The sequence below is a fragment of the Microtus pennsylvanicus genome, chromosome 9 (assembly GCF_037038515.1).
Source record: "Microtus pennsylvanicus isolate mMicPen1 chromosome 9, mMicPen1.hap1, whole genome shotgun sequence".
In the NCBI taxonomy this organism is placed as follows: Eukaryota; Metazoa; Chordata; class Mammalia; order Rodentia; family Cricetidae; genus Microtus; species Microtus pennsylvanicus.
In genome coordinates, this window is record NC_134587.1 from 58,827,645 (window position 1) to 58,845,183 (window position 17,539).

The 17,539-nt window shown below is 50.0% G+C and overlaps 1 protein-coding gene across 1 annotated transcript in view; it reads right to left on the reverse strand.

The window, feature by feature from the left end:
- Col4a1 (collagen type IV alpha 1 chain) overlaps positions 1-17,539 on the reverse strand; it is a 114,080-nt gene that overhangs the window by 20,431 nt on the left and 76,110 nt on the right. Inside the window, exons 19-33 of the mRNA XM_075986139.1 lie at positions 16,230-16,314; positions 15,852-15,887; positions 14,905-15,069; positions 13,670-13,765; positions 12,373-12,456; positions 11,724-11,794; positions 7,430-7,621; positions 6,744-6,912; positions 3,845-3,937; positions 3,658-3,762; positions 2,971-3,068; positions 1,955-2,105; positions 1,666-1,779; positions 908-1,075; positions 689-778 (exon numbers count right to left, since the gene is read on the reverse strand). Coding sequence (XP_075842254.1) covers positions 689-778; positions 908-1,075; positions 1,666-1,779; positions 1,955-2,105; positions 2,971-3,068; positions 3,658-3,762; positions 3,845-3,937; positions 6,744-6,912; positions 7,430-7,621; positions 11,724-11,794; positions 12,373-12,456; positions 13,670-13,765; positions 14,905-15,069; positions 15,852-15,887; positions 16,230-16,314 — 1,717 coding nt within the window. The remainder of the gene's footprint in view (positions 1-688; positions 779-907; positions 1,076-1,665; positions 1,780-1,954; positions 2,106-2,970; positions 3,069-3,657; positions 3,763-3,844; positions 3,938-6,743; positions 6,913-7,429; positions 7,622-11,723; positions 11,795-12,372; positions 12,457-13,669; positions 13,766-14,904; positions 15,070-15,851; positions 15,888-16,229; positions 16,315-17,539) is intronic.

Genomic DNA, 17,539 nt, shown 5'->3' on the forward strand with positions numbered 1-17,539 from the left:
CCAGGCAGAGAAGGTGACAAAGCCACCTTCTGAAGTTCATTATCTGTTTGGATGAACCCCTTTCCCTCCTTCCAAAGTATCCTCTTTCCCGCTTCCTTAATCTGTCACTCCCAGGGGCCCCCCATTATAGACAAATTATAGAGTAGAAAGCTTCCGCATCCTGACGTCAACTTCCCCTTTTGTCATGTCTTACATTTACAGTCAGTTTCTGCTTCTCTTTTAAAAAATGAAATTTTTTTTTGATCGATTTCAGAGAAGAAGAAATGAAAAGCTGGGCTTGCCCACAAAGTGGGCTCTAGTGACGTGGTTCTGGGGCACTCAAGACTTGCACCCTCATGGGACTGGAAGAGTCCACAGTTCCTTGAAGAGAGAAACTCAGTCATTCCCTTCTTCTTCATCTCAGCTAGGCAGGCACAGCCAGCACTGCACGCCCACGCTCTCTGCGTGGAGTTAACTCTTCCAGCCCCTTGAGTGACCTCTGAGAGAGAGGTGTCTTCCAGCCCCTTGAGTGACCTCTGAGAGAGAGGTGTCTTCCAGCCCCTTGAGCGACCTTCTGCATTTCTTGCATCAACTTCTTAAAACTAAATGTGATCTATCATAGTACAGGAACTTCCCAGGATTCTCGAGAAATAAAGGCAGAAGGCGGTACGACACGGCCTGGTTTGCAAGCTGCTGCTGGCCCTCCTACCTTTCTCTCCAGGCAACCCTGGGGTGCCAGCTGGTCCTGGTGAGCCTGGTTGTCCTGGGGTTCCCATGACGCCCATTTCACCTTTAGAACCTGTGGTTGAAAGGAAAGTTAAGAACATGTCACTACATGGACCACAGACGGTAAAGGCCCAGGAGTCAGGAAAGGAGAAAGTAAGCCACATTCCCTCTCGAGCAATCCAGGCCGAGTTCAGATGCTTACCTGGGAATCCTGGTAATCCAGGAGTCCCCTGCTGCCCAGGGAGGCCAGGGAGCCCTGACTGTCCCGTGAGGCCAGGAAGTCCTTGAGAGCCTTTATCTCCTTTGGGGCCGGGCATGTCCAGTCCTGGGAACCCAGGGAAACCCTTCTCTCCTTTGACTCCAGGTGGACCTGAGGTTGGATAAATTGAGCAACTTATTGAATGTTCCAGACCGGGCATTATCGTGGAGAGTACTTCCTGAGGACAGCATGCGAGCATGCCAGCACTGGGGGCCTGAACGATGCCCAGTGCTCAGAGCCAAGACAATGGGTAAGGCATCTCTTAAGAGAAAACCCTTCCCTTCCTGCCACTGTAGATCATCGTTACCTCTGTAAAGCCCACCAGCCCCAGCCAACATAGGCTAGTTTTCACCATTTTTCCCTGCTTCCCCAGTACTAACGTAACTCTAGGATTACTGATATAAGAACGAAGGCAACTAGACAAAAGAGTTAGTTTAAATTACCAGCAATTTGATAAGTCTCCTAACAAAGATAAAAGGAAGACTTTATGATAAATAAAATCTTAAATATTACTGAATATGTAACAGATTTCTTTGGCATATTAACCAGACTCAGGGAGAAGAATGCTTGAGTTAAGCAAATAACCAAAACCATTTTTACAAACTAGAATGCACCTCCCCCCCCCTTTATTCTGGCCACTGTGCTAACCTCCCTTCTCACCCCACAGTTCACAGGCTCTGAGGAAGGGACAGTCACATCACCTGATGACCCTGGAGGTCCCTGTCCTCCGGGAGGGCCCATGGCTCCGGGTGGTCCTATTCCTGGAACCCCTGGTGGACCCGCAGGGCCTTGAACTCCAGGAGGTCCTGGGTCACCTGTGGGGAAGGAAGGGAACAAGTTGGAGGCTAGAATGGATTCCACTGCATATGCCACCCCTCCATCCATACAACCACCACAGCCACAAACCCACAGTGTCTCCCACCACCCAGTCCATGTGGACGCTCTGGGGACCCAAGGGGAACAGGTACCCGACACAGGCTAAAGCATTACCTCTGATTCCCTGGAGTCCAGGGGGGCCGATGGATCCTTGTTCTCCAGGGACACCTGGTCCCCCGATGTTGCCCTTCTCTCCAGGTGTACCAGGAATGCCTGGGAGGCCTGGCTGCCCTTTGAGTCCTGGTAGGCCAATGCCAGGTTCTCCCTGGAAACCCAAGACACCAGAAGCAAATCGATCATCAATGTGAGCATTTCTTTCCAGGCTGTCCTGGCTCAGCTGCCTAGACTGAAGAGTCTGCAGGAAGCAGGCTCTGGATGACGGGAATACCGTCACCTGTTAACGCTCTCTCCCGAGAGAGTGAGGACAGGATCTGGCTGACTCCATCATGGGCAGTGGTTCACTAGAGCCCTGAGCCCTTTCTCTCACTTCCAACAGTTTCCCTGTTTCCTCCAACCACACCAGGAAAGCTATGACCAGTAGTCAGGCAAGGGCCTCCGTCCAGCCTAGGGTGGTGCAGAAGGACATCAGAGGCCCGGGAAACTGTTAATTACAACACAGGGTTGGGCCAGCAGCATGTCTGCCCAGGGCACACAGGGCAAGGAGAGGATGTGTTTCCAGTAGTCACTACTGGAGGGAGCTCTGTTGGTGTCAAGCCTGGAACACCACTGCTAATGGCCCAGCAGAGTGGGCCACACAGCAACAGCAGCCTTGAATTCCCGGGATGTCCTATGTCTGTCTGTCTGTCTGTCTGTCTGTCTGTCTGTCTCTCTCTCTCTCTCTCTTTCATACACACATACACACACACACACACACACACACATACACCCTGGTGACTTCTTTCTTTTCTGACAGTGACTCTCATATGACACTCACAGCAAGAGACACATTTCATGCTGGGACCCAGCACACAGGCAAGAAATGGTCCCAAAGCTGAGACAATGTTTCCCTTCTGCCTCTTGTAGTCTGTGCCATTAAAAGAGAAAACCATCCCACAAGCCTAATAACCCACATACCAGATGCCCAATGAACAAGCATGAGGACCAGGCAGCCCAGGAAAGTCGGTACCCACCTTTTGGCCTTGTGGTCCTGGGTTGCCAGGTAAGCCATTAAATCCGGGGCGACCTGGACTCCCAGGCTGCCCTATGTCTCCAGGCAAGCCGTCAACACCTGTTTGGAAGGGTGACGGAAACCGTTACAGGCGTGAGGGCTCTCCCAAAACTCTTGGCTTGTCTCGGTGACTGTCAAACTGCCTGAGTTGAGATTCACCTGGCAGACAAACCTCTAGGTATGTCTGTAAAGGGGTTTCTGGGCTGGGTTACATGAGGTGGGAAGACACACCGTGGATGCAGGTATGTTGCATGAGCTGGGGGTCGCTGACTGAACTAAAAGGAGAATATGAACTGAGAGTCGGCATAGCTTCTCTCTGCTCCCTGACTACAATGCAATGTGTCAGGCCTTGCCTGCCATGATGCCCCTTCGGCCGCCAGACAAAGTAGACCCCTCCCTCCATAAGCTGCTGCTGTCAAGAATTCGGTCACAGTAGTGAGGAAAACTCTCTATGCAAGATGGTGCCGTGTCCATCAGTCAGTTGCCTGAGGTGGTAAGAACATTGTCATTTGAGTGACCAAAAAATATAGAGGGACCCTGCCATCGCCTTCTCTTCCTCGTAGATCCACAGACCAGTCACTGAATGACTGGTCCCCATTTGGTATCCTGGACGGAGTCACAGCCCCATGCTAGGCCCATCAGAGTTTACCTTTGGGGCCTGGAGGTCCGGGAAATCCAATCCCTGGCTGGCCCACAGCACCCTTCTCTCCCGGGATGCCTGGCCGTCCTGGGGTTCCTGGGAAGCCTCGGTCACCTGTGGCGAGGAAGGTGTGGTCAGCATGAGAAATGCTTCAGGGAGCCCTGGGGTACCCGGGCAAGCTAGACTTAAACAATACCTTGTGGCCCTGGGAACCCAGGGGATCCTGGAAGGCCTGCAGCTCCAGGGGGGCCAGGGAGTGGGACAACCTTTCCCGCTTCACCCTTTGGACCTGCGGGAATAAAATAGTCATATATGTGAACTATCATATATCTCAGCCTTTCTGAAGACAGCATGGGTGTGTCATGCAGTACACAGCAAAGGAGCTCCCTAGATGAGATCCTGCATCTTCTCAGACATACAGACTGTGGCCGCCACTCCCCAAAGAGTCCCTGCATCTTCTCAGACATAGACTGTGGGCAACACTCCCCAAATGAGACCCTACTCTCAGGACACACGGGCTGTGGGCAACACTCCCCAAGTGAGTCCCTGCATCTTCTCAGGACACACTGACTGTGGGCAACACTCCCCAAGTGAGTCCCTGCATCTTCTCAGGACACACGGGCTGTGGGCAACACTCCCCAAATGAGACCCTGCATCTTCTCAGGACACACGGGCTGTGGGCAACACTCCCCAAGTGAGTCCCTGCATCTTCTCAGGACACACTGACTGTGGGCAACACTCCCCAAGTGAGTCCCTGCATCTTTTCAGGACACACTGACTGTGGGAAACACTGCCCATCCTCTAAGGCACCCAGAACTCCTGCAAAGAAAAGCCCCTGGATTTCTTATTTCTCCCCTGCATGCCTAGAATCTCTCCCAGAGCTACTCAAGATGTGTGTCCCCAAAATGACCAAAATGTTTATTTGACTCTGGATTCCTTGGGAGTTTCACATTCAAGCCACAGAGAGTTGGAAAATATCCCATAACAAAAAGTAAGGTGGCCCCGGGTCATTTCTTGGTTAGCTCATCTCAAATAAATAAATAAAAACCCAAGGAATAAAACAAAAAACCCAACCACTATTTTCAACCCATCAGACGGAAGAGTGCTCAGCGGCTTTCCATCCAAGCCAGAATGTGCACCTGCTCACTCAAACATGCCGCGCAAGCAAGCAATTGTGTCTTGTCCCATTGGAGCAGTATCACGGTTCCTACTGCCCTGGGGTAACACAGAGATCTCCACTTTCAGGCCCTACCCCTTCCCAGTCAGAGAGCTACTGGAGGTCAGGGCACAGCTGTTTAGAAAGAATGAGGGCTCCCCAAAGTGTGCACAGGGACTCCTGAGCACAGCACTCAAGTTCCAGATAAAGGGGACCCTCTGGGAAGGGCCTTCTGGTGTCTCATTGTAGACCGTGAGAACCGACTAACCCCAGCACACATCTGTGGTCCTGAACCCCTGGGATCCAGCCATGTGGGATCACCACATAAACACAGCTCTGCAGATCAAAGGTCAACTTTCTGATCTGGAGGCTGACAGGGTCTGGAGGGCAAGAACAAAAACCCAAGGGACAAACTCTCCAGAATGAGGACAGCTGGTCAGTAAAACCAGCAACACCTCCTTCCGGACCCTTCTTCCCTGGGGTGCCAGGATCTATGAGGAACTACACTGTCGATTTCTCTCAAATCTGACTGAACTCCTTCCGTGGCTCCTGCAGGTTGTGGAGGCTGCGGGAATTCTCACCTTGTCGATTTTGAATTCAGAACCATAAGGGAAAGTGAGAAAAGTTCCCCTTCTCTGGATCACTGGGGTCTTCCTAAGTCAGTACAGTATGCTCCTGCTTCTGGGGGAGCCAGAAGAGAGACACTCAAGGTCCTCCGCTCACAAAGCACAGTTAGTAATGGAGTCACGCTGGCTGCACTAATGACAATGGTGGCAAAGGCTCCTCGGGGACACCACCCTTGGACTTCATCACTGAACAACTGCCTGTATCCTGGGAGGAAATGATGCCCCTAATGAGGACAGGAATTGATAAAGTCTGGGCTACAGTCATGGCTAGAGAAACCATCAGCAAGAGCTGTGAGTAGCGAGGCACCACCGCGCTTGTGGAGCTCCCGCTGCCGCTGGGCAGTCTGTTCATGGGGCTCCTTAGCACTCTTTGTAGTCACCCTCAGTCCTTCATAAGTCTTTATAACTTGTTAAATCCTTACCAGTACACACACTTACTTCCTCCTTTGCGGCAAGTTACTTCTGGCCTCATCATCCGAGACAGGATTGTCTCAGGAACGAGAGGCTCATTCAGGTCAGTGCGGAATCACATTAAGCAAATAAATTTTCGAGTGCCCACTTATAGATGGCAGAGGGGTGCAGTATCCCCCAATTCAGCCACCCTCAGTCATCCTGGGTGCTGACGAGATAGGGAGTAACATGTTACCATTTCTGTAGATTTTACAGTAGACCCTGTTGGAGGGCACAGGAGGGCAGGGGCTGGGTCTCTTTCCCAGTGCTTATCAACACTCCGCCTAGTGTTTGGCACATAAACCACTCAAAAGACAGTCAGCAAATGACCTAAGTCAATGGGAATTAAATGGCAATGTGGATGTTGCAACTTAGATGCCTGAACATCAAAGGAAAGTGAAGATTATACATACTGCTTAGAAAACACAGAAGTCAAAAGGAGCAAGCAGAAAATGGATTTAAAAAACAAACAAAAATTAAAAAAAAAAAAAGCCGGGCAATGGTGGCGCATGCCTTTAATCCCAGCACTAGGGAGGCAAAGGCAGGCGGATCTCTGTGAGTTCGAGACCAGCCTGGTCTACAGAGCTAGTTCCAGGACAGGCTCCAAAGCCACAGAGAAACCCTGTCTCGAAAAACAAAAACAAAAACAAAAAAAAAAAAAACATGGCCTCATGTTTTTTCAAGTCACCTGAGAGGCTAACTTTAGCTGATCTGTGGTCTCTGTGCATGAATTGGGCCATGTGACACAAGGAAAAAGGAAAGACAGAACACTGATGAACTCTTCACTCCTGTGCACCCTGCATCTCTGACCCCTAGCCAGTTCTGTGACCTTGAAGCTTCCCCTTCAGGTCCTGAAGTCTCACCTGGAAGGCCTGGGGACCCTGGGTTTCCAGGAAAGCCTGCATTTCCTTTTTCACCAATGGGACCAATGGAACCAATTCCTGGGGGACCAGGGGGGCCGATGTCACCACGACTGCCGGGGAAGCCAACTCCTCCAGGGGGACCTCGATCTCCTTTCAATCCTACCAAACCCTGAGAAGACAAAAGGCAGGAAAGATTGTCAAAGGACAACCTGATTTCTGCACCTATTCCTGTGTCGTCCACAGCAGAACAGGGACAAGAGTCTCGTCAGCTGGCACTGTTTACTGTGCCACGCACCACCAGGTCAGCCTGGAGGTAAGAACACACCAATATTCTTCTCCCTAAGCCGCCGTCACAGCCAGAGGTCTAGAATGGGATTCTTCTAGATACTTCAAACAATGACAGGCTCACTGTTAGCTTTAGAATTATTTCCCACAGAGGCTACAAGAGAGGAAAACTCATCTATTCAGTCCCTAGAACATCAAAGAGACACAGGCATCTGTAACCTATTATACAAGTCTACCCCACTAACCCCTACATTCACTAACATATGTTGGCTCAGGGGCCAAGAAGCCAGTTTACACCATTTGAGGGAGGCGCCATAGCTATGACTCAAACCATTCATCTCCCTGCTCTTCGCAGATTCCCGTTTGTAAAACACATGCCCTGAGTCTGGAAAGGAACCTACCGGGGAGCCTTTGGGTCCAGGAAGTCCTGGGTGGCCATCTCTTCCAGGGGTTCCCGCTCTTCCTGGCATGCCTGGTTGTCCTGGAAAACCTGGGTCTCCTTTGTCACCTTTGAGTCGCATGTCAAAAAATATCTCGCCAGGTTCTCCCTTAGCTCCAGGCTGGCCCATGAGCCCCGGTGCACCTTGTGGACCCTGTAAAAACAAACCACCTCGTGTCACCAGGAAGCTACTGTGGGAGGTGTTAGCAGTCAGTCAGACTTGGAGCTGAGGAACCACCCTTCTGGGAACACCACATCTTTAGATGTCCTGCAGAAACTAGCCTGCAGCGCCATGACAAAGCCTCAGCACCCGCAGCTCTTAAAATTTCAAATGGACCAAACGGGACAGGCCAGCAACAACACTGAGCCCAACTTTGAGAAACCCTTGAGTAACTTTCTTTTCCCTAATGTCTGCTAAACCTTCCAGAGACTACCCTGGCAACTGTTGGAACACTGCGCATGTGTGACTCCTAAGAAGTGTGCCTGAATGAGGAGGCAAGCACTGCACATGCGTGACTCTTAAGAAGTGTCTGAATGAGGCAAGCACTGCGCATGTGTGACTCTTAAGCTGTGTCTGAACGAAGAAGCAGGCACTACACACGCGTGACTCCTAAAAACGCGGTGTCTGAATGAGGAGGCAAACACTGCGCCTGCGTGACTATTAAGACGTGTGGCTGAATGAGGAGGAGGCAAGCACTGCACATGCGTGACTTCTAAACCGGGTGTCTGAATGAGGAGGCGGCTGAACCAGCTTGAGAGTTTTTTGCATTTACACCCTACAGTCTGTAACAGATAGGGGCTTCCAGGGTACGGGTGACTGGGAAACCCAGGCAAAGGAGCCCGGGACCTGCTCTTTAATCGGGAAAGCTATTTGAATTTTCCCCAAGACTCTGTCAAGAGACACACAGAGTATGTTTAGCTCCTGGATGTTGAATCTATAAAGACTGTCCACACCCACCACCCCTTCTCCTCTAGCTGCCTCGAGAGCAGAGATACACAAAGATGACAAAGGCATCAAAAACAGTTCCAACTGCCTGGCCGTGGTCATGAGAAAGGACCTGGCAGAATCTAAACTCTCCATAACTCACTTTATCTTAATCTCTTTTCATAAGCCGTATCAAAAGGCCGTTTGGGTAGGTGTGGTTCAAAATCAAACCATTATGTGTACCTACAATGTATACTCCTCCATGGAAGAGATTAGGAGACCAATCCAGAGTAAAATTCATGCAAGAATTATATTTTTAAAAAATGGCGACCACTGGTCACACAACCATGTGTGGCAGGACCCTCATGTACCATTTCTGACCTTTATCTCAACTCTGCAAGGCAAACATGGGAGTCTCAGTCTGGCAGAGAAGTGAGTCGTGTATCTAAGACAGCCCAGCCAGGAAGTGTGGTACCTGGGTGCAAACGTAAGTGCTCCCGTCTATGAAGCCCATCCATGGTCTCCACACCCACACCACCTGAGCACTGCTGAGGGTGGGGTGTTACATACTGAACCTCCACGCACACACAGGGGTGGGGCTTGCAAAGGCCCTGTGGCCTGCTCAGAGTTCATCTAGTCTGGGACTGATGCAGAAGGGAGAGGCCTCCTGAAAGTCTAAAGGACACAGGCTAAGGGACAGGGAAGTTGTTACTCAGCCAACTGTGCCCTGTGCAACCCTGGGGTCCACACAGGAAGCTTTGGTGCAAGCTCGCCCAAGGATGGGGGTCTCACAGCTACTCTCTGCCCCATACTATGCTATCTAAACATTTAGATTAAACACCTGAAAAACTCAATTCTTCAGCCATGCTGTCCACATTTCAAGGGTTCAGATAATACCATTGGCCACTGGATCCTAAGCTGAATAGTTGTGTAAACACAGAATTCCTCTGATGTGGCAGAGCATGCCACTGGACAGTGACAGATGGTCTCGGCTGGCCCTGAGCTAGAATCTGGAAATAAGATTGTTTGCACAAGTCTGAAGAATGGAGAATGATTATTTCTGCCAGTCACCTGCTGGAAATGTTAGCAGAAGACCAGGAATTTCAAGGTTTCATCAAATGGTGTGGCTCTCCTAACTGGTTTTCTAGAGTTAGTATGCACAGATATGTACTTATAAGTCCTGGAAGACACTAGACAGTCCTACAGAGCCTTTCCTTGGACACTCATGCCTTTCTACCATGCTGCATGGCTATCGTTCCAGAAACTGCTCAGTTTCGTTGGGATGGTGCCCACAGGCCTGTTCCTCCTATATCTGAAAAGCTTTTGAAGAACCAAAGCTTCCCATCTGCCTCCTTGATATCTGTGATAAAGAGACACTATAATTAGGCAGAGAATATCGTGTTCTCTAATTTTTTAAAAATTTATTTATATGTATGTATATGTATTCTGCCTTCACATGACTGTGTACCTTATGAGTGTCTGGTACCCATGTAAACCAGAAAAGGATCTTGGATCCCGTGGAGCTGGAGTTACAGAAGGTTGGAGTCAGCCGCCTGGGCAGCCACATGGGTGCTGGGAATTGAACCCAGGTCTTCTGGAAGAACAGTTAGTGTTCTTAACCCCTAAGCCATTGCTCCAGCCCCTTGATTTCTTTAAAAGTGGCACTGATGTTGCTAAAATGTCTCAGCAACCTTTTTGGCACACAAAATCCTGATCCAAGATGCTTTTGAAAAAGATGCTTCATCTAAAGTCTGTTTGATCCGTGTTCCCTGCGGGATCCATGGCTGCCTTGAAAGCCTGGCACTGGCTGCTTTAACAAAGGAAGACGGGACAACTGTGCTATCTACTTCTGACATGATTCACACAGCCCCTGGGCCAAGTCGGACACAACAGGTTTTGGTGGGTGGCTGAGTAATGCCAGTGCCTGTAAGATCTACTGCTCATTCCTAAAATCAAGCACAGGTCTTTCAAAGGCAAAGGTCACAGAACACTGAACAGAAGGAAAACCCATGGCTCACCTCTGCCCTACTGTCCCATGTCTTCCAGCCCCCAACCACACTCAAACCATGAGGACCACCTCTGGAGCCGGGACTCAGCTTCAGAGAAAGGGCAATGGCTGTTTGCTCAGGATCTGTGGGTGTGCTCCCTTGCAGCCACAGGCTTTGCTGCTCATCTTAGAAAGTTGAGCCCCCGAAAGCCGGAGCAAGTGCTCTGGACTTTTGTTCTTCTTTATCCTGACAAGTCCCCAACTGTCCCTCTCCCTCACCTCTTTGTTCTCCTTGCCTTTTTTGTGATATCTTGGGTCAGGAGCTGAATGTCTGGCTGAGGCAGGAAGGACCCCAGGAGAGCTGGGCAGATACAGGATGAAAGCAACGGGCACAGGTGGAAAGAACCTTTTCTGCCTCCCTTAAAGTTCTCACTTTGATCCCCACCACGGCTGCTATTTGAATTTCTCCTCCACTAAGAACTGTTTTTTAACAATTGTATCTTCTGACTTGGCCCTGTAGGCACCAACGCCATTCTGGAACACAGCTAGGGCCTTGACTTCAAAAGCAGGGAGCCACTGCAGGTTCGGGCTGCCTCCATCCCGCTTTGACCCAGCTCTGCTCTGGCCTCCTCGAGCAGTATCCAAAAATGAAGGATTTGAAAGAGTTTCATCAGAAAAGGGTAAGGTCAGATATGTAACTTTTGGTTTCTAATGAAGAAGACGGAGCTGGAAAGAATTACAGAAAGCAGCGAGGCTTACAGGGCAAGGGGAGGGGGGAGAAGGGCTTGCAAACAGAGCAAGTGCGCACAGTATTAAAGGTAGACCCCTTCTCTTCTCAGAATGACTTCTCTCAGAACAAAGCTTGGCAGCTGGAATTCTGTGCAGGGGAAAGTTGTTATATTCCTCCCTGTGAATTTACGTGGATTCGGCCACAGACTGGAAAAGCCATCTACAGAACATATGCCGGTGGTATGAATGTCACCTTGTCATCCTCCCTCCACAGAAGCTCTTAGGCTGAACCCATCCCTGACAAAGGGATGCCACAGGCAGTGGTCACAAAGAGAGGTGGCCACTGGTGGCACCACCTGAACCCGAGACCCTGTGGGAAGGACGCTGGGCTGCCCAGTCTCCACTGGGCACTGAAAGCAAGCCAGAGGGTGAGATGGCTGAAGGGACTTGAACTGTGGATTTGTCTCACTTGTTCTCTGGGTCTCCCGAGCGAGCATGGAAAAAGGATGTCCCTGCTCCCATAACATGCTGAGTGAACATGAACGAGCACCCACTACTGTGGCTCCTATGGTGATGACTTCAAACACAGGTATGATCCCCCTGCGGTGCACTTACCGGCAATCCTTCAAGACCATCCCTGCCAGGCAGACCGCGGTCACCTTTGGCCCCTGGCTGTCCGGGGAAACCTTAGAGACAGGAACATAGCAGCTATGAGACAAGTCTTCTGAACCCTTTGCCCCCAAGACTCAACCACATTAAAATCTTTCTGTGAAGTGGACTGTCATTTGAGGAATGTCCAGGGCAGTAGATAAATAAAACTAAAACTGATAGGCTCAGAGGAGTGATCACTAATGAGCCTTGGGCCCAAGTCAGTGAGACAGATAGCTGCAGTGTCCCCCAGCCTGCAGCCCCAACATCCTGTGAGACAAACAAGCTGACCTCCCTTGAGCTAACTGACTGTGGAGCTGGGAGAACCCACCATGCCATTGTGCAGTTACAGGAAAGCACATGACACCACTGTGGAGGGTGGCCTTGACCGTGGCCACTGTGGCGGGTGGCCTTGACCGTGGCCACTGTGGCGGGTGGCCTTGACCGTGGCCACTGTGGCGGGTGGCCTTGACCGTGGCCACTGTGTAGGGTGACCATGGCTGTCCATGTGTGAGTACTCACTCTGGTTACAGAATTTCATCCTCTGCAGTTGAGGGGCAGGCATCTGACCCCAAGGCCACCTCTAACACAGTTCATTCCACACCCTACCACTTACCAATCTCTCCTGGGGGTCCTTGTGGTCCAGGAGGGCCTCGGAGTCCTTCTGTGTCACAAGTAAGGCAGCCTTCTCCTTTCTCACCTAAAGGAAGAAACACAGGGTGCTTAGTGTATAGCTAACATATGCTTACTATAGGATGTGCCAACAGAAGGCTCTACCGTGCCCGGAGAGCAGACACAGAGAGAGTCCTGCAGATGCGCCAGCCAGACTCTCCCTTCTCCAACATCACTCTGGTCCATAGTATCGCTCACTAGGGAGGCGTTCTCATATCTATTCCACAAGGCCTGTGTTCTATCTCCAGCATCACACACACACACACACACACACACACACACACGCGCGCGCGCGCGCGCGCACGCACACATACACACAATGCATCTCCTAGGATTCAGAAGGTGGACAGACAAGATTTCAGCTTAAAGAACTCCAAACACTGAGTCCATCATAAGGACAGAATAACAAATCTCCATAAGTAGAGAATGTGTGGTGAGGATAGTTACACGTTTGCCCTAAGAAGCCCTCGGAAGCTGTTTTTCATGCAACATTAGACTTTTACAGGGTCAAAATTCTTTATAGCCCAAGTCAGGAATGGTCAACCATGGGGCTGGTTTTATGGGGCCCCGTTTGTTCTGCTCCAAGGTTAACAAGCACATAAATATTGGAATGCCATTGTTTAGTCCGTGCTAAGTCAGTGCTCGCATTGGCTATGCAGCCAGCATCCTCCGTCTCCAGATCCAACTGCTAAAGAGATAAATCAGTGCCCTGCACTGACATCACAACAAACACTTGGAAGGTTAGAGATAAAACCAAGAGCCCAGAGGAAAGCTAGTTAATCCATCAATAGAAGAGTTGTCTGACCCAATGGCGCAAACACTCGAAAGGTCGCCAGTATCCTGTGTATAGATTCCTGATTTTCCTTAAAGGAAAGACGTGCATCCTTTGAGAAGGAAACTCGCAAGCTTTGAACTGAATGCTTGTGGTATCAGCTGAGACTTTTACACACGGGAAGACTGGATTCTCGACCCTGGGAGTGAGGAAAGAACGTCTGTCTGGCCATCATGGCTGTCTCTTCTTCCCTCTCCCCATCACAGCTACAGCATCAGCCATCAGGGGCAGAAGAGCTGCAGAAGGCATCTTCTCGGGAATGGATGTGGAGGACCCCCAAGCAAAGCTGTAGGAATAGGACCTGCACCCTGCCCTGCTCTGCCAAAGCCTAAGCCAGGCAATGGGGGAAACTGAGCGGCACAAATACAGTTACTATTCAAAAATAATAAAATAAATAAGCATCGCTTACCTTTCTGTCCAACTTCGCCTGTCAAACCTTGCTGTCCTGGTACCCCGGGAGGACCCTGGTCCCCAGGAGGTCCAGGCTGGCATTCCACAATGCCATCTGAAAGAAATGTTTGAAAACTATAAGACACAGCGAGACATTCTCACCCTCTCCCAACATGACCCTCGATTATCAAAACAAAATACGTCAGGCTGATTTGAACGTTTTAGGAATTCAGTTCTTACTTCCACCAAGTAAGCCTGTGATATTTTTTTTAACTCAAAAAAGAAAACCAACATGGAGAACAGGCAGTTCTGGATGCAATGTCTCCAGGATGCTCATCCTCATTCCCCACATTTCAAGTCACAGAAGAAGAGGAAGTTCCATAAACCTACATATAACCCACCGATTCTCCCACCAGTGAGCCACACCAATCCTTCCTCCAGGGAGCTGCCTATCTGATTCAGTCAACCCCTTGGCCCTTCTCTGTCTTCCTTGCCAAGCCCATCCTGGGAACTTCCTTCCCAGATGAGGCTAAGTTCTTGGAATCAACGTCACTAGAGCTCCAGGCTCATAAACCTGTTGTCAACCACACACGGAGGTTCCACCACAAACCCCCATCTACAGCACACAATGGTGATTACCCCCAGATTGGGTTCTTACCACAGATACCCACTACAGCTCATGCTGGCTCTAGCCCAGAAGTACCCAACACTCTGCCTTGGAAATCTGATATGCTCCCACTGACCTGGCTGACTTAAATCTTCTGGAACATTCTTGTAATTATTGAAACGAGATCATGGCATCACAATAAGCCAGTCAATAGTTTATACTTCATGTTCAGCTTTTCTTGAAAGCTGATACAGAAGGCTCCATGGGAGTCTCCATCTAGTCTGCGTTACGCCATAGCATATTCCAGAGCAATCTGTCCCCTATGTACTCAAAGAAGCGTTAGGCAGTCTCTCTACATGAAGCAGAATACACTCAGCTGTCAGTCAAGGTGAAACTAATCACCCTGCTCACCTTTCTTTACCCTTCAATGCCAGGAGACTTAGAGCTGGTTACCATGCCGCGTTTCCACGTATGCCTATTTTATTGTTAGTGTTATTTTTTTTGTAGCATAGTTAATTTTGTAAAACTACTCAAGCAAAAAAGTCAATAACTCAAGCCTTTCCGTGGCATTGCTTCTAGCAGCAAACAGGCCCATCCAGCTCTGCCCTGGGCTCCTGGCATCTGACGGGATATATATGGGCACTTACTTGTGTGGCCTGGCTGTCCAGGGGGTCCAGGAGGGCCGGGAGGCCCTGGAGTTCCATCTCTTCCACTAGGTCCTGGTAAAGACACGCCTGGAAATCCCTGGTCACCTTTTTGTCCTCTTTCGCCTGGGAAGCCAGGAGCACCAGTCTGGCCTGGAACGGAGAAGCCTGAAAGCAGTATAAGAATAGTTAATGTGACATCACATGACGGCCTGAAGGCAATGTGACAGCTGTACAGAAGGTCACATTCTGTCCAAGATAAAATATCTACTCGGGTCCTCACCGAGGGGACCCTCTAGGTGAGCACAACCCAGTAAGTCCTGAGGTCAAGCCGGGATAGGCTCGAAGATAAGATGAGGTTAGATCTGAAAATGTAGAGTCACGTCTGTCACTCTACGTACTGAGGTGTTAAGGGGTCACACAAGATGGCCTGATACAGCCCAGAAGGCTGATGGTGGGGACCCTGGGCAGTACAGCTCAGGAGATCACACACAGTCAGCCCTGATGTCCTGGGAAAGAAACAGCCACACGGGGATCTCAGTAAAGACAGGAGGACTCTGGGAGCCTCCGCTCAAGTCTAGAGCAGAAAGAGATGCTGGAGAAAGGCAAGGGGATCCCATCCGCCTCTCTTGGAGAGAACCATAGCCCAACAGCTGGAGGAATTCTGGCAGAGCCAAGACCCATGCAAGGGCAAGATGTGCACCCAGAGGGTCACCCCAGAGGACAAGTCAGTGTTCCCAGGAAGCAAGCGTCTGTTGTCCACATGTAAGCCTACGAATGAGGACTGACATACGAATCTGTCTATGAAATAGAAAGCAAACATACACCAGGACACATTGGGCTTTGGTAACTAGAGAGATGCTGCATCCTGTCTCGTGCACACACCCAGTGTGTGTGACAAACACACGGGAAACTACACAGAAAGTGCAACAGGAAATAGGGATTCTCACCTGGAGGGCCTGGCTGGCCTTGTATTCCAGGGTAACCTTGAAAGGGGAAGAGAGAGTTGAACAAAGTGAGACATTCATGTAGAGGACACTTTGTTTCTCTGCCACAGTCTAGCCAGGGCCGTCTAGGATGGGAAGACAGAACCAGAGTCCCCAGAACGCTCCCTACAGAGACACCATCCCCAGGAAGCCTCGGAGGAAAAGGGTTCCTGAGCACCTCATATGACAGGGAGATTGGCAGCTAGAAAGGACAACTTGTCAATCAGTCAAATTCTTCCAAAAGGAAAAGAGAAAGGAGGGGGATGGGGGAGGGGACAGAGGGGAAGGAAGAGTGGAGGGAGGGGAGGGAGGGGAACAAGAAAGCAGGCAGGCTGCACCTACCTTTAGGGCCTGGCTCTCCTCTCAATCCTGGTGTTCCGGGGTAGCCTCGCTCCCCTTTCTCTCCCAACGGCATGGTGCCTATCACCTGTGTTAAAGCACGGGACAGGTCACAGCTGGTAGGAGTAGCTGATAGCACACTGTGACATATGTTGTAACTCATAGAAAATGGATGTAAAATGGTGGTGGTGGTGTGTGGAGGGACCTGGGAAGGGTCTGGAGAGCTACAAAATGAGTGCCAAGGACTGCTTTGTGTTGAATGGCCAGGCAGCTCTGCTTGGTTTGTACAGTTTCCTCAGCAGCAGCGATGGCCTCGCTCTGTCAGCCATGGCTAGTCTAAAATGCGCAACTGCATCCATGCCATGAAACACATGGGGTGCTTCACGGTACAGCAGAGGCGTGCCCGTCTGTGTCTTTCTGGTGGACAGGGCGGGAGCACACACTAACTGTTTTTCCTTTATTGAAGAATATCTGATACTTTTTCTTTCTTTAAAGACCAAAGAGGGCACTTCCTGAATATCACAGGCACAGACCAAGGAAGAAGGCAAGGCCAGCCTCACGGAGAAAAGGAAACCTGGCGCACCACGATCTTGAGTCCCCACAGAGCAAGAAAAACTGCAGACTCAAGCAGTTACAGTATTGTTACAGTATCCCTCTGTATCAACTAAACGGAGGGAGTGTGTGGATAATCTGCTTAAGTGCCAATCCACCTAAGTGAGAGGATACTCTTCAAGGTGCCATTAAGTAGCTCTGATTCCATCATTCTACAACAGGCACATATATGGAAAATCACTATACATTCCAAGTACCTATAAACTTGTCCATTAAAAAATAGATATTGTAGAAACCTTTAAAACTAACTAAATAAGATGTGTTGGTGGAACTGGGGTGAGGTGAGGACCTGAGCACCCTGGGGTGAGTCACAGGTGAGGGGAGAGCCGCAGGTACACCGGGCTCATCAAGGCGTGCAGAGGACAGTAGCCCTGTCACTGAAATGTGGAAAGATTATTCTGGCCCCCATGCTCTCACCCACACGGCGAGTGACACAGTCCTACCTGTGTCACCCACAGTGAACAGAACAGGGGTGCCCACTGTTTCAACAATGATTTGGAGCAGAATAGCCAACAATGATAGAGGGTCTGAGTGGGCATGAACAAGGAGAGAACACTACTTAGAAAACATAAGTTGCTTTGCTAGAACAATCGGGTGATAGTTAATCTGCCCCTCCTACTAAATTTTCCTTGGCAGACTATCAATATATATATCAGCTTTCAAAATAGGTTTCTAGGTTACCCACGTGCAACGTTTTTCAT